This window comes from Stegostoma tigrinum, chromosome 10, assembly GCF_030684315.1.
Source record: "Stegostoma tigrinum isolate sSteTig4 chromosome 10, sSteTig4.hap1, whole genome shotgun sequence".
NCBI classification, from domain to species: domain Eukaryota; kingdom Metazoa; phylum Chordata; class Chondrichthyes; order Orectolobiformes; family Stegostomatidae; genus Stegostoma; species Stegostoma tigrinum.
This window is the reverse complement of record NC_081363.1, coordinates 69,738,054-69,761,019: the sequence shown is the minus strand read 5'-3', so window position 1 is coordinate 69,761,019 and position 22,966 is coordinate 69,738,054. Positions and strand designations below refer to the sequence as shown.

Below are 22,966 nucleotides of genomic sequence, written 5' to 3'. Positions count from 1 at the left end.
AAAAACTACATCAGCGTGAATTAGTTTTCAGCAGCAAACAAGCAGGTGTTGGCAGAAACAAGTAACGTGAAAATGCGGAGTGTGGAGTAGTCGAGTGGTTATGTTACTGGTCTCATGATCCAGAGACTTGGATTTCTAACTGGAGCTTTGAGTTTGAATCCCACCATGAATTTCAATCAGTTGATGAAATGAAAAACCATTGTCAGCAATGTTAAAAAAAGTGGTGACTGTAACGCATGAAGCTATTGGATTTTGTTTTAAAAGATACTCAAATTATCTACTCATTTTTAAGGAAGGAAAACACAATTAGCAACAGATTGTTTGGTGAGGACAAGATAAGAGGACAAAGTAGGATGTTCTGTTCTTAACTAGACTGTCCAAAATGTGACTGCTGAAATGTGCTGACCCTGAACTGCCCTCAGAAATGACCAAGCAAGCTGTTTGCTTGGGTCAAGCCACTGGAGAGAGGTCTATGAGTCAAGGCAGATGGGCTGGCCAGCATTATGCCAAGCATCAAAATCGTTGACATAGGCACACCCCACCCGTTTTACCCTGCCACGTCATCCTCACTAAAACCAAAGAGCTTGTACCAAATTTGTGAGAAGGCAGTCATTTGTACTGACAGAATCATTCTTATCAACGCTAACGTCCCAGGCTGTTCCATCACTGTCACACCAGTGTATAAAGTGGTACACAGTCAGGAAGGATTGGGCCTTGTAGTCCTCAGTATCAACTCCGTACTGGACATAGTTTCATGTCATCAGGTCTGTAGGCAATAAATTTTGCACTAATTATCCCCCTTCTACTTCCCTCAAGTAATGAGTCAGCAACACTCTGAGTACTTACTGAAATACTGAGCATAGCAAAAGCACAGAATGACTGTTTTGATACCACCATTAATGACCAGGTATGCTCAGTCCTGAAGAGACATTTGGCTGTGTTAGGCTTGCTGTAGACGTGAGAGAAGCAACATGAGGGGAAACACTTCAGACCATGACCTCACCAATATTCCTGTTGCAAATGCTTTTATCCATGAGAATGTTCCATTTTCATATTGACAAACTGCCCATCATATTGTGTTCTGGGTGAGAGATTCAGAATAGATCCAGCACCAAAAACGTGGATGTCCATCAACAGTAGCAGAACTGCATTCAGCTACAATCCAAAATTTCTTAGAATAACACATGTCACACTGTACCATCAAGCAAGTAACTATCCCCAAATCGATGAGATATGTAGAAGAATGTGTCAGCAGAATGCCTGAAAATTAGATGCCAAACTGGTGAAACAGGATTAAGAGTGTGCTAAACTGTCGAAGCAGTATGCCAACCACACATCTCCACGAGGTCACAACTAAAAGGTTATTTCAAAGCCATCCTTTCACATCCAACCATGAAAAGTGAACAGTTGTTGGAACTCGGATATTCAATGAACATACTGATCAATGACTTAGACCGGCACAGGCCAGGTAAAAGACAAGTTTGAAACATTTTCAACCAGAAGTGTTGGGGAGTTGATCCACCTCAGCCTCCTCCTGAGGCCCCATCACAATATGTGCCAATCTTCATTCAATTTCACTCAGTCCACATAATGTTGAATTGAATGTCGAATATCCTGTACTGTCATATGTACTCTGTTGTAGGAATACAGTGAAAAGATTTTACAATGTCTGCCTGTTATGGCGATGTCTTAGGTACAAATTTTGGATACAACAGAGGAATAAAAGTTACATTACTTTACAGAGTTTAAAAATAGGACATCATTAAAGGTCTGACGTTACAGCAAGGTAGGAAATTTCAAATAAACATTACATTGTCGCAGCTCAGTGCCAGACCTCTGCATGTGGCCTGACTGCCCATGCCAGACCCCAGCCCAGCAGCTGCCCCCACTCCAGTCCTCTCCATACTGGCACTCAGCTGCACCAAGGTAAGTCCCAGGACTGCCTCCCCCATGCCGGTCTCTGCCCCGGGCACGCTGTTCCGGAGCTTGCAACCCAAGCACTGTTCCAGGAGTCCCTGCTCGTGCTTTTCCAGGGTTCTTGCTGCTTGCGTTGGCTGAGGCTCACAGCCTACATGCTGTACCAGGGCTTGCTGCTTGTCTTGTCCAGGACTGACAGCCCAAGTGTTGTTCTGGGGCTTGTTGCTCTAGGACTTGCTGCCTGCACCTGCGGCTGCTCCAGGGGCTAAGGGGAGAGAAGAGAAAACGAGAGGAAAGAGAAAAGGAAATGAAAGAAAAAGAATAGGCAGAGCAGAGGAGCTTTAGCAGGAGCATCCTACTGTGCTGCTATCTTGCTGTCAGAATGTCCAGATGATCATACTTCAAGCCAAGCTCTTTCAGTTGACCTACAATACTGACAGAGTGAAAAATTGTCAGGCTGTCCATTATGGCACTCTTTTTAAAACACTTGGCCCTGACTGTCCCATCCTTTTTATTTTGGGTCATTGGTTATTCACCTTGCTATTCATCTCATTATAGCTTGCCAAATGCAGGAAACACTTTTGTTTGCAATAGAATGGCAATAGTTAGATCCCTTTTGAAATATTATAAAAATTGGATAAACACATAATTTTTGTCAAATTTTATATATCACAGTGTATGAGGTCACATCAGGTATGGCAGCAAATAATTAATGTTGAGCTTGAGCATTATTGATCAATGCTTTCGAAAGAGTACATTGTTAATTCGTCTTGATAAGAGCAGTTGTAAAGCAACTCATGTTTTAATATGTTACAAACCTAAGGTAAAATGGTACTTATCTAAATGGTCTTTGGCAGCGCACATTTTATTAAGACTACCTGGAAATAATCACAACAGAGTGATCTAATTGAAATTGATTGTTATGGCAGTATAAACCAGTAGAGCAAAGCATGAGCAGTTTATAGCTGTTATCTGAAGCTTTCACTTCAGTTACAGAACTCAGAACGCTCCCTGGTATAGGTAATATTTCAGCATAGCATGTTGCTCTGGTTTTGGTGCACTTTGCTGATGGTAACTGCTGCTTTGTCCTTGACAAAGGATAGTTTTAACAGAATCACACTAATTTATATGTATAGTTAAATAAAGTGGTGATAATTCAAAATTGGGGAGGCTGAAATAGTTGCTTTTGGATGCCAACACAAACTGAATTTCATGTTGCCTATTTCCATCCCCGGAAGTCAGCAAGACTGTTCGCAGGTTATGTTTACCCCAAGTTGAATTTCTGCACCAAGACTGCCTGTTTCAGCCTCCGTAACATGGCTCAGCTGTCATCCTGCTTCAGCTCAATAACTAAAACCCTTCCCCATGTATTTCTTATATCTCGGCTTTACAAGCCCACTAGTCTCCGAGTGGACTCTCGTCTTCCACCCTACTTAAACTTGTACATGCCCAAAACACTGTTGCTCATATCACAACACTTGAAATCTCATTCAGCCATCAACAATTTTCCCTTTAACCAATCTGCTTGCACTATGCACAGATCAGCCCTACACAAACAGCCACCAGATATATTCGAGGTGGCACAAATTTTTTTAAAAATTGCCTACATACTTCAGATAAAATTAAATGTAACGTTGCTCATCACCTCCTTGCATGCTGAGCTTCATTGGCTGTCTCTAAAAATGCCTCAATTTTAAAATCTTCCTCCATGTTTTCAAATCTCTCCATGACTTTTCACCACCTTTCTGCCCCCACCCACACACACCCCATTTCTGTGATCTTCCCACAGAATCATAATCACACATGGTATCTGCACTCTACTAATTTTAATCCCTTGTGCGTTCCTATTTTAATTATTTCACTATAGAGAGCCGTGTTTACCACTGTCAAGATCGGAACTTAAATTTCTGCATTTCTCCAACACTTTGTTCCTTTATGATACTCCTTAAAATGTACCCTTTTGATCAAGCTTTTGGTCATCTTTCTTTATTTCTTTTTTGGGCCACTGTCAGTCAACATCAAAAATAATGTAACTCTTTGTGTTGGAGCACTTTACTAAACGAAATGTGCTATATTAATGTAATTTGTTATATGTGGTTAATTATCTTGATCAATAGTTATTTATAACTGGGTTAAGAAAAGAAATGCCTCTGTACTAACACAACAAATGATTTGACTACCCAATCCTTACTCGTCACTTGAGAAACTATTTCCACCAGAACAATTTCTTCATCTCAGTATTATTATCAATTGTTTAGTTTCATGCTGTTTCACTATAACAGTGAAACCTGTTTCAAATCAGGTTATGTGTTGCTCTTTATTTCAAAATGTATATTTTATGTACTTTAGCCATTGTACTGGTCTTGTTATGCCACAACATTCAGCAGTGTTTTGCTTTTTGCTATTCTCTTGCTGACCGATTATGACATCTCACTTTTCTCTCCTGTAAAATGTTTTCTCTGTTATCTTTGACAAACATCCTATTCTATTCTTCAGCTAAGTATAACCTGGTAAACTTCTTTCAATGCCTGTCAACATGACAGTTAACCTCAGTGTATAATCTCATCTCATCCATTAAAGCTTCAACATGTTAACACAGAAACGTATTGGCGCAGTTCTTTCTGGCCTCGGGGAACCATCCAAACTGGCAGGCCTTTCCAAAGAGAATGTCAAGGAAAGGTTAAGCATCTATGACTTGACAATAAGTTGAAATAAAATTTGTATTCATTGTGGTTCAGCACCCTGGAAACATATTACTGTATTTGGATGTTTGGCACAGTCAGTACACTGTTTTTAGTGGCTAATTCCTGTAGATAGTGTGAATAATGCAAAAGCAGCCAGACTAAAATTTCCATTTCTCTTTACAGATTGGGAGGAACAGTATCTGCATACAAGATAGTACCCGATGAGGTTGATGAAATCAAGGTAATTGCCTACATTTACTCGTTTCTGAAGATCTTCAACTTGCCTTCTGATTTTTTGATTACACCTTGGTGATCTTCAAGAGTATAAAACATGTCAGGTCCACAATGTTAGTCACTTTCGTTCAAGTTGAACAGTACTTTAGTACAATGATAATGGGAACTGCAGATGCTGGAGATTCCAAGCTAATAAAATGTGAGGCTGGACGAACACAGCAGGCCAAGCAGCATCTCAGGAGCACAAAAGCTGACGTTTCGGGCCTAGACCCTTCATCAGAGAGGGGGATGGGGGGAGGGAACTGGAATAAATAGGGAGAGAGGGGGAGGCGGACCGAAGATGGAGAGTAAAGAAGATAGGTGGAGTGCAATGGGAGAGAGATTCCCTGAGGTTGGTCCGGAGGGAGGAGGGTAACTTCTTCAGGTTGGGCATCCCTGGAAGAGGCTTCGCAGTGAGGTTAAAATTGTATCAGAGATAATGTTCGTCCAGCCTCACATTTTATTGGCTTTAGTACAATGACCCTGTTTTTAGTAACTATACCAAATAACAGCTGGTTCCTGATCCTCTCTGTCAATGACGATCTTGACTAGCTGTTAAAAAGATTCACAGATTTAGATTCATGAAATTAATGACTTTGTTTTGGCTATTCATTGACGTTTACTCAGTTTCATAACATGGAAATTCTGTACCCCCATGGACAGCTTGACAATCGTCATTCTACACTTCTGTTTTTGGCAGCAATTGTTGATTTATTTTCAAGGGTAATACATGACTTTAAGGTAACTGGCATATTCTTTGTCCTGTATGGCCTTTTTTTTCCTGATTGTCTAGCATTTCAGCTTTGTTTCATCACTGGCTCCCTCAGAGCAGCTAAGAGTGCAACTCCAATTCTTTGGTGAAGTCCTGGAGATTTTGTTTGTCAGGATACTGAATTCGGTTATGCTAACTTTGGGTTCAGACTGAAAATTGTTATGATCCTTGATGTTGTAATGTAACAAAGGACCAGTAACTTTTTTTTGAAGTAGAGAGTGGTGGATTAGGGAAACAACTGAGGGAATAAAACCACAAAATCTACTTCTTTGAACAAACGAGAAAAAACCTCTGTACACAACATTATAGCAGTAACACAATCTACAATAAATGTACACCCTATATTCTAGCGCACAGAATCAACATGACAAAATTGCCAATAAACTGTGATTAAACACCTTTATGCATATCAAGATAGCAAACATGATTGATCAGACTCTGCAGATTTTTCAGTAATTCCTCCCAGACATAGAGTAGATCATCGCATCTCATTAAAATTTGCAAGCGATTAGAATTCTTCACTTTTGCAGATCCAGCATTGAAAGTCCCTCTCAAGAGCTAACACTGTTCCCATTTTAGTTGATCACTCTCCATTTATTATCTATGCTGCCCAGACTCCAGAAGCTGCACTCCAGCGCTTACACAGAAGCACTACTCCAGGTTTTTTTTAAAACCATAAGCTCACTTCTCCAAACTAAAATTGACCTTGGGTTTTTTTTCTTCAGCTCTCATCTTGTTCAATTACATCAAGCACATTCTGGAAGTGGGCTTATCATACCTTACTCCTGGCTGCACTGAACTAATGTGTTGCTCACAGCTTCTAGACCCATTATGAAGCCAACTTTCAGCTGTCTACAAATTCTTGGAAATTCTACCTGAGTGCTAACAGCACAGGGACATCCAGTCTCTCTTGAATTCTTACGAAAACCCTGACACAGAACTTGCGTAGTTCAGTTGCCTTCCCAGCAGTAGAGCTATGCCTACTATCAAATCTACATCTCTCGTTCTTAATCTCATTCTGTTTCTCTCATTCACTCGCATTTATTTTCTCACTCACATCGTCACTGACTTCCAGTGTCACTGTCTGTCACCTTCCAACTACTCCTCAGTGACATTTGAACTGTCTTGAGTGACCTATTAAAAGTCTTTCAACTAGCCCTGCCCGTATTCTTCGGCAGCATTTAATGTAACTAACATTTTGAAACAACCACATGTAGAAATGGCTTGGAAGTGAGTGTGCACTCCATGCTATATTCTCAGATTTCTGGGTTGCAGCACCAAGAATGTTTGCAAAAAGAACAATTCATCAAAAACTGAATTATGAGTTGTCTGAAATCTAATCTCAAATTAACCAGATCATTCTCCCCTCGTACTGTGTAAAATCAGGATTAATTTTAGGTAATATTAACTACCTTTTAAAAGGTTAACAACGGAAATCAGGGTTGTTTGGTTAATCATCTGATCTCTGCTGATCAGAAGTTAAAAGTGTTACACAGATTTTGTAAGATGCCGTGAAACTAGTTGATTGCACATTTGAATGGCCCAAAATTAGCCACAACATTAGCTGTTGAAGATATTAGGCCACCTTGAAATTTACCACATGGAAAGAAGCCTTTATGCCCCCTGCTACCACTTTGAAGAGCTATTTAGCCTTGTCCCACTTGCAGGCAAACTTTTCATTTTCAAATATTTACCTTGTTTTGAAAGTTATTATTAAATCATTGACTTTTTATCTTTGAGAGAGTGGATTCCAGGTCATAATGATTTGCTGTGTAAAGGTTTTCCTCATGTTGCTTCTAGTTCTTTTGTCAATTATTTTAAATCTGTCTTAAGCTACTGGCCCAACTCCTGTAAAATTATCATCTCTATCGTTACATCTTTACATCTTTAAAACCCTTCCTTCATAATTTTAATCACCTATTTTAAATTTTCTGTCAACCTATTCTGCTCCAAGGTGAATAACCCAACTTCCTGAGTGTCAGCATAACTCAAGTCCCTCATTGCCTGTACCATTCTCACAAATTTCTTTGCCAACATCTTGAAAACCTTGACATCCAGAAGTGCACTGCCCAGAATCAGATACAATGTTCCAGTTACATAATATTGTGTTTTATTTTTCTCTGTTTGAATCGGTGTTAAATTATGTCATGTTCGTGTGTTGGAGAGGAGGCATTGTTTGGTCAAAGTTTTGATCTTCATCTTTCAGAACAAGCAATTGGAAGCCAACACGTGTTTATCACGGTTCACAGTTTATGACTGATGATCAAAAAATCTGCATAAGTAATTATACATTTTGCCTGTGTGTTTGTGTGGGAAGTAATGATGAACAAGTGCACAGTGCTGGAACTGAAGTTATGTCTTAAAATATTGATCAAATTAACCCCAGTTGCTTAGTAACTTCAAAAAACAAAGTTATTGGTGTAAATCGACTATAAGACTTTAAAAATTTTCATGTTTTGGAAGCTAATTGCATGCCGAGCAGCATAAGCAGCAAGTGATAGAACTAAGCGATCCCACAACTAGTGGATCAGATCTAAGCTTTGCAGTCCTGCCTCATCCAGTCTCAAATGGTAGCAAACAATTAAATGACTCACTGGAGCAGGAGACTCCACAAATACCCCCACCATTTTGCCAATGCAGGTGCCATGCAGCTGATCCCTTTCGGTCTCTTCCAGTGGGCCTAGCATTACGTTACCAGTCTTCAGCCAATTCAAATCACTTCTTTCAATATCAAGAAACAGTTGGAAGCAGGAGATACTTCAAAGGCTATTCCTGGCAACATTCCGGCAATTGTAATGACGACTTGTGCTCCAGAACTTGCTGCTCCCCGAGTTTCAGCAAGTTTCAACACTGACATCTACCCAGCCATGTGGAAATATGCCCTTGGTATGTGCTGTACATAAAAAGCAGGTCTAATCCAACCTGGCCAATTTGTACCCCATCAGCCTACTTTCGATTACCAGTTCTGTAATCGTAGGTGTCATCAACAGTGCTGTCAAGTAGCACCTGCTCAGCAATAACCTACTCAGTAACACCCAGTTTGGGCTCCACCAGGGCCTCTCAGCTTCAGATGTCATTATAGCTTTGGTTCAAACATGGACAAAAGAACTGAGTTCCAGACATGAGGTGAAAATGACAGCCCTTGACATCAAGGCCGCGTTCGACTGAGTGTGGCATCACTTGTTATCGGGGCGAATTCTCCACTGGTTCGTGTCATGTCTGGGACATGGGAAGATGGTTGTAATTGTTGGAAATCAGTCATCTCAGCTCTGGGACATATTGACTAGAGTTCCTCAGGGTAGTGTCCTAAGCCCAACCATCTTCTGCTGTTTCATCAATGATATTCCCACCAGCATAATGCCAGAAGTGGGGATATTCGCTGATGAGTGCAAAATGCTCACGTTTCACGACTACTCAGATATGAAGCAATCCATGTTCAAATGTGACAAGCTCTGGGCAATATCCAAACTTTCAATATCAAGACACAGTTGGAAGCAGTTCAACCAGCTTGTGACATATGTCAACTCGCATTCACACCACACAATGCCAGGCAAAGAGCGTGTCCAATAAGAGTTAAGGTAACCACCGTCCGATGACATAGCAACAGTGTGTACCATCTAAAAGATTCAGTGCAGAAATTCACCAAAGATCCTTCAATAGTACCTTCCAAACCCACCACTTCCATCTAGAAGGACAAGTGCAACATGGGAATGCCATCTCCTGCAAGTTCCTCTCCGAGCCACTCACCATCCAAGCTTGGAAATATATTGCTGTTTCTTCACTGTCAGTGAATCACTATTCTGGAATTCTATCCCCAAGGGCGTTGTGGATCACTGTACCGCACGTGGACCACAGCTCACCACTATCTTCTCAAAGGCAACTCAGATGGACAATAAATGCTGGCCAGCCAACGACACCCATGTTGCACAAGTAAATTCAAAAAATAACATTGGCAAGAACAGCAAAGCCATTTAATGCATTTTCCATTGATTGTCCAAAAAATGCTGCAGTAGGCATAAAAGAAGCCCTTCCAGTTGTACATGCCTTGTTGTGCCATTGAAATGTTTGCCCAGGTATGTCATACTATTGATTTGTCTCCAATTTCATTATTCAGTGTATTTTCCGCTGATTACACACAGGTCATGTTTCTTGCTTCTTCTCCAAAGTACAGAGAACTCAACAGCTCAGAGAAAGGCATCTTCTTCCCCAATTAATTTGCTTCTGAACTATCAATGATAAAAACACACTTAATTAGAGTTCGAATGGTCATTTGAAACTGAATAACTGGCTATCTTACATCACTTAAAGGAAAATGGTTCCTGAGTCCTTACTTTAGATCTTGATTATTTCACAACCTAGTGTCTGTTTGACTGCGTGCGATCAATATTTGCTGAGAAAGGAAGATTTTACTTTGTACTTAAAAAACACTTGTCAACTGAGATCAAAATGTAGGAGTGGGAATAGCCCATTTGCCCATTGAAGAGTTAGAGGGAAGAACTATGTGGATCTGACTTCCAAACATGACAGTTGATAGTGAGGGTAAACCATTGTCTTGAAGAGTTGATGGAGCTTTAACATGTTTATCCAAAAAAGTTTGCAAGTAGCTTTAGCAATTTCTGATCGTAGACTATATGACCATACAAACAGTATATTCTGTAAGACCATTAGATTGAAAATACGAAGGAAAAGAGTGAATGTAATGAGCCCTCCATTTCTTGCAATGTCTTAGAAAGATGTACTACTATGCTGTAGACCATGGTCAGACATAGTTTGTTGGGCAACACCAAACACAGCAAACGTGGTTGGTAATATCTCAACAACTGTTGCACTACTGGTATTTTTGATTCATCTCACAAAAGGGAATTTGGAATATAGCCGTTTCCTTTAACATGGAAAATCTCTCTCGCAATCTTGCACCACAGCTCAGAAGGAATTTTGTGTGAAATGAGAGATTTTTTTAATTGTTGAGATTGATGTTTCAAATGGCTTGACCATTTGATTGATGTCTTTATTGATGTCAGGCCAAAAGATAGATTCACAATACAATCTCTTGTGTTTTTCTGCGTCTATACGATCTTTGTTTAAATGACAGTATTTACCACGATGTTGCTGGGAATGGAGAATTTGAGTTATAAGGAGAGAATGTGAGGCTGTTTTCCACTGGAGCATAAGAGGTTGAAAGGTGACTTTAGAAGTTTATAAAATAATGAGGGGTATAGATAATGTGAATGGCAGGTGTCTTTTCCCTAGGGTAGGGGCATATTTTTAAAGTGTGAGGAGAAAGATTTGAAAAAGACATGCGAGGTAATTTTTTTATACACACAGCGGTTTGTGTGTGGAATGATCGTCCAGAGAAAGTGATGGGTACGGGTACAGGTACAATGTTTAAAAGACATTTAGATGAGTGCATGAATAAGAAATGTTTGGAGAGATAAGAGCCAAGCACAAGCAGATGGAACTACTTCAGTTTGTGATTAAAGTCAACATAGACTGGTCGGACTAAAGGGCCTGTTTCTGTGCTGTGTGATTCTATGAATCAATGAGTCTGTTACATCATTCACTGTGGCTGTTCTGTGACCTAATTCCAGATACCAAAACAGCCAAATTCAATTTCAGATGTAAAATTATCACTTAATGGATTTAGTATCAGCTGGTCTTTATGGAAGGTATTTCCTACTTTCCCCTCCTAAGAAGCCCAATTGCAATTTAAGGTTATGTCCCCTATACCTAGATCTTCAAATCAGCAAAATATTGTTGCTTTTTCAGTAGCCTATTAGTTCTCCAAAATGTCATAAAAAAACCAGTGATCCTTTAATCTTCTAAACCCCAGAGGATGCAATCATAGTTTTTGAATTCTCTCTCCTCGCATTTAACTTTCGGACATAAAAGTTTAATCTTTCAACATCAGAGTTCAGAGAGAAGCTGAAATAAGAAAAACAATCAAAGAATTGCCAAGAGTTAAAATAGAAGTGGTACGGCGTCACGTAACAGTTTGGCAATCGTAATTGATAGAATTCTACAGGTACATTGGATAGCTCAGAGTCTTTCTGAAGTGCTGATTTGTAGCAGTTTATTTTTCACACTGAATTCCCTGAAATGTGTGTAGATTTATAACAGTCATATTGGGTCTTTGATCTTTGGTATCTTGCCGCTGTCTTTTTCACATTGCAGGGACACATACTATTTATTGCTGTAAAAAGAGATAAGTTGTTGCAGCTTTTTTTCTTACACTCAGCAGGACAGGATTATGTGAAAAATCATAGGGAGCACCAACTTATATTACATGGGAAGCAGACACTGATTGTTTGGCAAGTGGACTCTGATGTGTCAAGACTTTGCCATAGAGAATGAACCAGTGAACAGTTAACTGCCAAGATTTTGTTTAAATTCAAACCATGCAGGGTTGACTCTTATTGGTCAAGTCATTGCCATGGGGAGAACAGCAGAGAAATGTTGTCTCCTGAAAGTTTGTTTAGTCTTGAAAAAAGCCACAATGTCTGGACATATTCTTTCTGTTTGCAAAGAATGGGGCTTATAGCATGCTTAAGGGGGCCTGTCTGAAAATCCTAAACTGATCATTAGTATCATTCACAATCAGAATTATTAAATAAGTATTGCCCAATCATGAATCTCATCTAAGATGTACACTGTATTGAGTTTTAAAAGTGAAGAGTGATTGTAAATACTCTGTTATGAGGAGCTGAATGGTATAATTCACCAGTTAGGGTTTCCTATGCAAGTGGCATCATGCTGTCACCAAAATTCATTTACAAATATAATGGTATAATGAATTTGTAAGAATAAAGTGATCTAATGCCTGTATCTAGTCGTCAGAATTACAAGTGAGTACCACATATGTATCTGTCTAAGAGATAATTCTGTTTGAGTTCAAAACTCGCTACGGGCAGTCCCCATGATGCCAACACTTGCACTTTGGAATCTCTTTGCAAGTCAATCTGTATGTAAGTCAGAGCACAGTTCAGCACAGTAGAGAGCAGCTGTTCATAATTACAGGAAATGTCCATATGACACATCTTTAAATTTGAAAACCGTGTGCAGGATCGAGGGCATAGGTATGAACCTTGATAAGTCCGTCATCCGTAAATTGGGGACACCCTAGACCTTTTCTCATTAGAACCCATATTGGAGACCAAAAAACTGCAATTCCTGGAGTCTCGACCTTTCCCCTCTAATCCCCTTTGGGGAAAATCAGAAAACCCAAGGAAGCTCAGAAGAAAGAATTCGTACAGGAACACACCCAAGATCACCTGATCAGCTGTCAGATTGAAGGACGACTGCCACCTTGCAGATAACATTGCCTCATTGTTGCAAAAATGAAAAGGATTCCAAAGAAAATAACTACCTACTTTGTGGTCTGGGTTTCAAATCTTCAAAACTTGATTTTCCTCAGCATCTGTTGTTTACCACCCGTAGGATATGTATTAAACCATTTAACGTTTGTCTGTCTTAATCATATTTGAATGTGTGTCTGTGTATATGTTTGGGGATTTGAAAGGATATAGTTTAAGTTGCATAAATTAGGAATGTTTTTTACTGTTCTTGTTAAAGTTAATTGTACTGGAATAAGTCAAGTTGTATTGTTCTGTTGCTGAAGCAACCAGACATGAATTGCTTTTATCCACAATACCAGTCACAATCAAGCAAGTTAGCCAGTCGTGGTGGTCTCATTGGGATTTTCTGTGTTTATGTATTTTGTGACATGGGGCATGTTTATTGTAGACTTTTTCCAGTTAAGCCGTGACAAATGTGGGTATGTGTACTGTAAATTAAGTTAACCATTCAGCATGGATGTACAACATTAAAACAGGAAGATATCTAAAGAATGGACAAAACAGATAACTTTCTTTTAAACTCGAGCCGGGGCACTGAAAATAATAATAACCTAGCTGGAAGGATAGCAGTATTCCGCAGAGTTCTGTGCTGAAATTGCTTCTATTCACTGTGTGCATTAATGATGTACAAAAATGTGAGGAAGAGTGCAATCCAAATTTGTAGAGAATGTTAAGTAAGGAATTAGAAATCGAGGCAATGCAGAATTGTGCTTTACTTTCCACTGAAACTTGCACAATATCAGAATTTCACAAAGTGTGTTTTCTACAAGAATTCCAAACATTTTCATAGCTTCTTGTTTCCGTCACTTCCTTTGTATGTTTCTGCTTGTTAAGGAGGCCATAACTCCATAACTCCTTTGTCCATGCAGAAGCCTATAGAATGCAAGTTCCTTGCAGCTACGCAAACAACACACTGGTGCTGATTAATGCCCAAAGATTGAGACCAAGTGGGCCACCTGATAGTAACTGCTTCAGACTTGAAAGAGCGCTGAAGCTCCATAGTTTCATTTCTGCAACTTAACAGCAATTTTTCTTATGATTAATTTTGTCAACAAGGCTTAGGTTAAACTTAGCCCAAACGCTGTCAGTCTCTGACAGGCTTTTCAGATAGCCTAACACTCCTTTGCCACCCTTGCTTCACATCCACAATAGGAGAAATTGTTGCAGTTCTGTGGACTTGTTCATCTTCGTGAAAAAGGATAGATAAAATGATTTTGTTTTGAATGCAGATATAAAAAGTTAGCAATCTGCCTCTTTATTGCAAATGCTGTGTCGAATCATTGAATGTTAACACATAGAAAGTAGCCATTGGCTCATCATTAAGTTTTTGGAAGAGCTATCCATTTAATCCCACTACCCTGCCGTATCCCCGAAACCCTGTATTTTCCTCCCTTTCAAGTCTTTATCAAATTCCTTTTTGAAAGTTATTATTGAATTTGCTTCCTCAATAAAACTTGCCTCTTTAAAGTGTCTTGCAAACCTTAATAACTTGATGCATAAAATATGTAGCTTAAATTTGTGTCTTCTGACAATGGAAACAGTTTCTCTTTTCTTGTTCTATCAAAACATTTAATAATTTTGATGCCTCCATTAATATTCTTTGCTCTAAGGCAAACACTTGCAGTTTCAGTAGTCTTTGCATGTTCCTGAAGCCCTTCATGGTAGGGGCCATTCTGCTAAACCTTCTCTTCATCCTTTCCAAAGTTTCAATGTCCTTCCTAAAGCATGAAGCCCAAATGTGACACAGTATTCTAATTGAAGCCTAACAAGGATTCCAAAAGATTTGATGTAAGCTTTAGTGCTATATGCATCTAAAGATCCCGTACACTTTTTTTTAAAAGCTTTATTGATTTGTCCTGCCTCCTTCAAAGAATTCTGTATGCAAACCCTCCAGGCTTTTTGGTTCCTGCACCTCCTTTAACATTGTCCCTCAATTGGATAAGACCATCAAATGCTGGTCGAATACTGAAATTTATTGCAAAACATATAGAATATGTAAGTCAACAGTTTTAAAAAGAATTTATAGAAAACTATTCTCAATCTCCCAGCCTTGCACCTTTTTCCTAGTTCCTTGCTGAAGCGTTTCGTAGTATGCTGTAAACCACCCTCCTGACTTGCTATCACTTTAAGACCATATTTGTTCAGATAACTCCAGGGTTTTCTACATCTGTTAATCCTGTTTTGCTCTACTGACCCTATGAATTGTCACTGCTTCCATACTGTCAATACTGCAAAATATCCAGTACAGTCTATTGGTTACCACATTCTATGGATCCCTCATCTCTGAACCTGTAGAATTCTTAGCATCATTTCTATGTTCTATGACACTTCAGTGCAACTGTACCATTCTTTAATAACCAATAGATTGCATACATTTGAAGTTTTGTTGGTATGTTAGTTCAATAGAACTGAATAAAGGGGTAATGGGCATTGTGTCCTGTCGAAGCCAGTGGAGTTCATTGCTGTAAGTGTGTTTTAACACAGAAGTCAGATATATTTGGCACTTATTCTTGAGTATTGAGCCTCACCTGCTTAGAAGATGAGTTTCTGAGGTGGGCTGTGAGACTCAGTGAATTGCATTATCTCTAGATTTAGACTAATGTTCATACCTTTGTGTGTTGAGAAGAATTCAGTTACAAGGAAATTATGTTGATGTTTTCTGTACAATGAAATGTACTTGCTGTTTTTCATTGCATTTGACAATGTGGGAACCTCAAATACTTTTTTCTTGAACATATTTGAACTTTACAATCCCTGTTCTTTTGCATTCTTTACTTTGGATTTCCAAATTAAACTGTAATTCATCTCACTGAATTTTTTGGATTCTACATTCAAAAATGATTCTAAGATTTTCAAAGGTGCCAGGCCCTCCATCTCATAAATCAAGAGGCACACTTTTAAAATGAGTACTAAAATTGTGAATTGCTTTCTTTTTCAAATATAAGCCAAAACAGTTTGACAACTTGTGTATAAAGTTTATTTGAACTTTAAAAAACAGAGCTTTTTTACAAAATGTATATTAACTCATCAGAAAATTTAGAAGTTTAAAATATCCTTTAAAAATCCTATTATCTCTGCATGTTCTAAGAAGGATCCACTATCCATCACAGACATTATTGGCTGAATCAGTGACTTCACCATGAGAAGGTAATTCATATGACTTAGTTTAATGCATTAATATGTTATTTCTATACAGTGGAGTAAAATGATCACTTCCATATTCAAGTTATTCAAAAATACAGCAGTGACAGATTATTGAAACAAATATGGATAATAATTAATGATCACTTGAGGAGCTTGAACGTTGCTGAAAAGAGAAACATGATGATAAAGCTTTTCTCCACTACGGGAGAAAAGAGTGTTGACAGGTTCACTGCCTTTTCTGCTGTGGTCAAAATCGTTGTGTTTGTTGGAAATTTGGCAGTCTTGTTGAGTGTGAGATATGAACAGCTTTGGAAACTTGCCTTTCTTTTTCAACAATGATTGCTAATAGGTGAAGACCCTCTGGTCCATGCAACCAAGTCAGTTATAATATCTTGTGTATTATAACATATAAGGACTCCACACAAGTTACATAAAGGTTTCGATAATCAGGTTTGATCGTGATTTTCACTTACTATATCTTGAAATAATTTAATATAATAAATGGTCAGGTATTATATCGATGCAAAGTGAACAGTACAATTGTGATTTTTATTTAGTACCAAAGGATGCAAATTTGCATTTCCACATATCTTAAAGTGCTTTGCTTCAAAGAGTGTGAAACAAAGGATTTTAATCAGCAAAGGAAAGTTTTAAAATAGAAACTAGGTCATGAAATAGGATGCACAGCAGAAAAGTGTTTTTTGTAATAATATTATGTTAATTTGTTGTTAAGATTAAGGATAAATAGATGATGTGTATTGATTGATTATATATTTTAAGGACCTAAAAAAGACGACAGCTGGGATATTCAGTTTGTGAGTAAATTGAGGTAGATGCATTTAGTTCTGCATTCTGAAAAGGAACGAATCAACAAGGAAAGGATTTGTCCCGTTTCATCTTGTATCTGCTTTGGGATTAGTTAATCATTAGGGAGATGTTTTAACCAAAGAGGGTGGAGAAAACTGAATAGAGAGGTCAAGATTGTAGGAGGAAACTGAAGAGCCAGTATTATTGAACTGAAAAGCAGCAATGATGTTTTCAGAGTGGAAGGAGAGTACAGGAACTTGAAAATTAGGGTGAAAAATAAAGTCAACTCTGTGATGACTGTAATGATTGAACTGAGAGGGAAAAAAGCGATGCTTGTACTTGTGCACATCTACCTCCACCATCTCACTAAGTCTAACCTTTTCCCCACAAGATACTCAATCCTTTGTTTTTTTTAAATAAAACTGAATTGGTGTCTTAGGTGCTTTGCAGAGCTGCTGCCTGTAATCGAGTGTCTGGTCGGCAGACGGTGACCCAACAACATGGCCACAGCCCCCAAGCAACTGTCAGCAAGAAAACACAGGATTCTTGTGGTAGCAGAGGCTGAATTTGACTGAGAAATCAAGTTGCTGATGGTCACTCAGCATCAGCGTGCCTGTATTTTGGTCTGGCCTGTGGTGATACTGAGCCATTCATCTGAGATAAATGTGGTGAAACTTTCAAACACGGAGTAAATGACATCCAGTCAAATTCGAGATCAAGCATCACATGATTTAATATCCTGTGAGCCTTCAGCAATATGTTCAGCCAAGATTGACACCCTGGAGGCTAAATACCACTAGATTTTTACAAATTAGCTCAATTTCTTTTCAAAAACCTGAGTGCCGTTCCTGAACTTTGCAACCACCAGAGCATAAGGAAAAGCTGTATGAAGCTCCTTCTGAGCTCAATATTTCAATTCATGCATCTTACATATATGAGAGCAACAGTTTTCAGCAGATTTCTTTACAAGAGTTTCAGAATATCTCTGCAAGTATGAAATATCATATGCCGCTCATTTTAAAGGAGATTCTGTGGTGTCTGCATATTTCAGAGTCCATAACCAGACTTGATCAATCGAGCACAGATTAGTTACTGGAATCGTATTGTCAAACATAGAACAAATGTACTGTGGAATACCACAATACATTGATCCTTTTATGAAGAACTAAATTAAGCTTAAATTTTACATTTTACGAGTCGAAGCCTCTGTGCCTTACCACCTGCTGCTAATTGTGTATATATTCTGCATACACCCTTCCTACATGACTTGTATGCTTGTATATCTCTATGAGATTGTCTCTCTATTATCTACTTTCAAGTTTCTGCAGTTCTGCCTCAAGATGTAGACCTTTGGTACCTAAAGTGTTAGGTTGTCTCATGACTGTTCTCTGAATATTTTCTCGGCCATGTGTGTCTTTCCCTGTGAATGTGATTTGAAATGGACACAGTCAAGATGTGTTGTGGCTAGACCTCTGCACAGTGCTAATATTTGATTTGTTGATAAATAATGTGATTTTTTTTTTACTTACTAACTTGCATAACTTAACCCAATATACAGGAACCTTTTGACCTCTTCCAAATTTATTCTGAGCTATTTTAGTCACATTCAATAGAGCCTTTATGAAGTCCATTACTAAAGTTCAATTATGTAACGTATTTTGTAGTGATTTTTTGCAGTGATTTTGTTTCAACTTTTATTGTCCATTAATCAAAAACATGAAGGTGTGTGCTGCTTTTAACCAAAACGTATAGTGTCTGGGTAATCACCCAGGATTTTTAATGGCATAAGTATGTTACATAGTGCTACAGGACATGAAATATCAATTCCAGAAGCATAAAGGCTATAACTGGAAAAGAGTGTTCTGTCGTATAGATGTTACAAAGCCGTTCTTATTATTAAGGATACGTCCTTCTTCAAAATAAATTTTTCCCACAAGAGAGGAAGAATGTTCATTACAGTAGAATTCTTAAAGGTGACAATTTCTTTTCGAACAAAGACCCTCACATTTGGGTGCTCAGTCCTCCATAAGATTAACAACGAAGAGAGTTTCTTTGTAAAGGCTTCCACAGAGTATGTAATGGGGCAATGCCACAACACCACTCTATCACTGGAAACCACTGTCTCGTGGGATGCAGTTTTTTAGCCCGTTGCATGACCCTCCTGATCAAGGAGTTTTACAGCAGCACACAAGCTAGTTAAAGGTTGTAGATGTCAGTATTTACCTTATTTTCCAAATACCTCCATTTCATAATGCTTTACATGTTTGTGATAAATTCCTGTGTGTGCTACATTTTAATAGAGCTGGAAATTAACCAATTCATTAATTCTGCTAGTAAGTGCATGAAAATATATATAGACAGTTCCTGCAAGTCCATGTAGGAGCATAGCCAATCTTAAAATATACATCATGATGCCTTTAATCCAATTACTTTCTACAAGATTGGGAGATTACTTTTTGCTAAAATTCCTTTAGCTACTACATATTTAACATTTGAGATGTATGCAAGTAAACTTTTTAGAGCATTAATATTACATTATTCTCTACTGAACGTAAGTTGTGTTTGGCCCCACAACACAATTGGTGAGAAATCAAGAGTTGCTACACATAACCATTTTAATAGGACAACATGAAATGTATTTTTAAAGATCGTTCAGTTTTCTCGTTGCTTAAGGGATTATCCTCATCAATAAAACAAGTCTCTTTGATTTAGAATTGTCGGCACATTTTGCACTGTATTGAAGCATACATTAATTGGATTCTGCCCCTGATTTTAGTGAACCCCTAATTACATGTGTCTGATTATATCACATCACCTGATATTTTACTAGTGCTGAAAGCTATAAATTATATAATTCAAAGAAAAGGTACATTAATGTTCCAGCACCTAGATTTGTGTATTTGTAAATCTGAGCACACTGACGATCAAAAGAGAATGTTGAAATTCCGCCACCATTGAGAATCTGCACATATTCATGCTTTAAAAATATTTGTTCATGTGTTGGAATGCCACTTTGGTCAACTTCTTGCAACTAGCAGATGTTTGAAATTGGTGAATAAAGTAGTGTTGATTTCAGAAGTTCTTTATATTCATTAACGGCATGAGGGCATTGCTGGCTAGGTAGGCAGCATTTATTGCCTATCCCCAGTTGCTCTGAGGGCAGTTAAGAGTCAACCACATCGCTGTGGGTCTGGAGACATACGTAGGCCAGACTGGGTAAGGATGGCAGTTTCCTTCCCTAAAAGATATTAGTGAACCAGGTGGATTTTTCTGATAATTGGCAATCAACAATGGATTCATGGACATCATTAAATTCTTAATTTCAGATATTTCATTGAATTCAAATTCCACGTCTGTTGCGGCAGGATTTGAACCTAGGTCCCCAGAACGTTATCTGGATCTCTGGATCAACAGTCCAGCGATAATACACTAGACCATCGCCTCCGTAGTCATAATCACCTGATATTAGCAGTTAACAATTTGCAGCAATTTTTCATTTTTGTTGGTTTGTTAATAAGCAGCAGTTTAGATATGATACATCAGTTAATTTGATAAAGTATGCAACCATGTCAATTGAGAATGCTTCATTAATCCTGAAGTCATTCTGTAGGATGGCAGAGTAGAAGCAGCACATTTCCATGTCCCAGATGGTCTGTAGTTGATTGTACTTGATGGTGGTGTCTTTGTTCTTCACGCTTGCTCACATCAGGGAACTCCTAGTCTTCCCTTGAGAAAGTGGTGGCTTGTCTCCCTGTTCTTGTACTTTCCTCCCCGCCTATCCCTGTTAATCTATTTTGTCTGGGGCTGGCCGTCTGTGCTATATCAATCACCTGTTATGATGCTCAGGTGACCATTATCCCCTTGCCAGCCTTCATTTGAAAGTTCATTTTTCATTTCTTCTAAGAACAAGTATCCTTATTTTTCAGTATACTGCATTGATGATCGTGTTGTTTGATAATCTAATAAACCATTGACACATGTCATGACCTCTGTGATTCTTTTGACCTCTTCTCTGTTTCATAGGGAGATTTTTTTATATTTGCAGGCAGTTACCGATGTGACACAGTTAGATGAGGTCTCTTGCTACACTGTGAGTACCGAATATGGAATGTTGCGTTGTAAAAGTTTAAGAGGGGGCCCAATTTTCAACTCTTCTTTTGAGAAAGAAATAGCCTTCTCATGAATTATAACTGGTCTATTTATTTCTAATATACAAGTACAGTTTCCTAATTTCCTGGTTATATATTGCCGATAACATACAAAGCTATTGGAACTGCTCAAACGAAACTTTGAGTGGCTACGAAACAGAAAGCCAACATTCTCAATCATGGGATCCAACTGACATTTTGTACCAGGCCATAGCAGGTGAGCACTGCTAGTTTTTGAGTTTCTTCTATCTGTTTTGCTGGGCCTATTTTAACAGGATGTTTTCTGAGATATTAGTCTTATCTAAGATTGATCTGAGATTTAGAGACCAAGGAGGGATTGCGAGATGGCCTTAAGGGCCACATTTTACGTGGAAATATTTATCTCAGATCCAGGATATGTGTAGGCATAGAAACTAAGAAGTGACTCCTTATCATAGTTTTGTCTCCATTGGTTGGAAATAGAAGATAGGCTTTCAAATGGGCAGATATCTTCTTTGGTCACCTTTTGTGAATTTTTTATATTCAGGTGGAGTTCTTTGATTTCTCTCTGTACTCTCTCAGTCTGCATTGAAGCTATGTTATCATCCCTTGAGAACTTTGTCTCATTTTTAGTCGTTTCTGGTACATTCTTATCTGGGGAGGCAATGGCCTAGTGGTATCAGCTTTAGATTGCTAATCCAGAGACCCAGATCTTGTTTTAGGGGCTGAGGTTCAGATCCATCGCAGCAGATGGTGGAATTTGAATTCAATAAAAATGTAGAATTAAGAGTGTCAATTGTTGGAAAAACCTACCTGGTTCACGTATGGAAAGAAACTGCTGTCCTGACTTTGGCTGGCCTACATGTGACTGCAATGTGGTTGACTCTCAACTGCCCACTGGGATGTTCAATAAAAGCAGTGCCCTCATCCCATGAATGGATCTGGAGTGAGTGGCTGAAGCCATCTGACAGAATGGCTTTACAAAGGGGAGTGGGAAATTTGATGATACTCAGTGATCTTCGCGTTCTTATGGGAGAATGACTGATTCCACAAAGTAGAAGGTATTCCTGTCATTCCTGAACATATAGCATGATGTGAATCCAACAAATGAACATTTGTGGCTTGGGGAATCAACCTCAGGTTTTAGCAGAGTAATAGAGAAAGTGGTATGGAAAGAAAGTGACTGCTACTTATTTTATGGACAATAGACAATAGGTGCTGGAGTAGGCCATTCGGCCCTTCGAGCCAGCACTACCATTCATTATGATCATGGCTGATCATCCACAATCAGTACCCTGTTCCTGCCTTATCCCCAGAACCCTTGATTCCACTATCTTTAAGAGCTCTATCTATCTCTTTCTTGAAAGTATCCAGAGAGTTGGCCTCCACTGCCTTCTGGGGCAGAGCATTCCGTATATCCACCACTCTCTGGATGAAGAAGTTTTTCCCCAACTCTGTTCTAAATGGCCTACCCCTTATTTTTAAACTGTGTCCTCTGGTTCTGGACTCACCCATCAGCGGAAACATGCTTCCTGCCTCCGGAGTGTCCAAGGCCTTAATAATCTTATACGCCTCAATCAGATCCCCTCTCATCCTTCTGAATAACAATGACAACAATGCAAAGGAGATTCTTCTTCCACTTCACCTTAATCTAATTGCTTACTTTCTTCATATGGACCTTTTTCTGTTTTTGGAAAGTACTTGGCATTAAGCCACAAAGTTGTGCCAAGAGAGCAGACAAAGAAGGAACCATGAATTCTTTCAGGACCTTCATTAATATTGTGTGACTGAATGTCATTGGCACCATTTAAGTTTCACTGACCTACATATTAAGTTTTCTGCTTACTCTTTCCTGTGCACAGCCCTCCCAAGAAGGAAATACTTGTGACA

General features: G+C 38.7%; 1 protein-coding gene across 25 annotated transcripts in view; it reads left to right on the top strand.

The window, feature by feature from the left end:
* LOC125455410 (gephyrin) overlaps positions 1 to 22,966 on the top strand; it is a 475,974-nt gene that overhangs the window by 224,671 nt on the left and 228,337 nt on the right. For all 25 annotated transcript variants that reach the window (XM_048537301.2, XM_048537305.2, XM_048537298.2 and 22 more), the window contains exon 3: positions 4,785 to 4,842. In XM_048537301.2, coding sequence (XP_048393258.1) covers positions 4,785 to 4,842 — 58 coding nt within the window. The remainder of the gene's footprint in view (positions 1 to 4,784; positions 4,843 to 22,966) is intronic.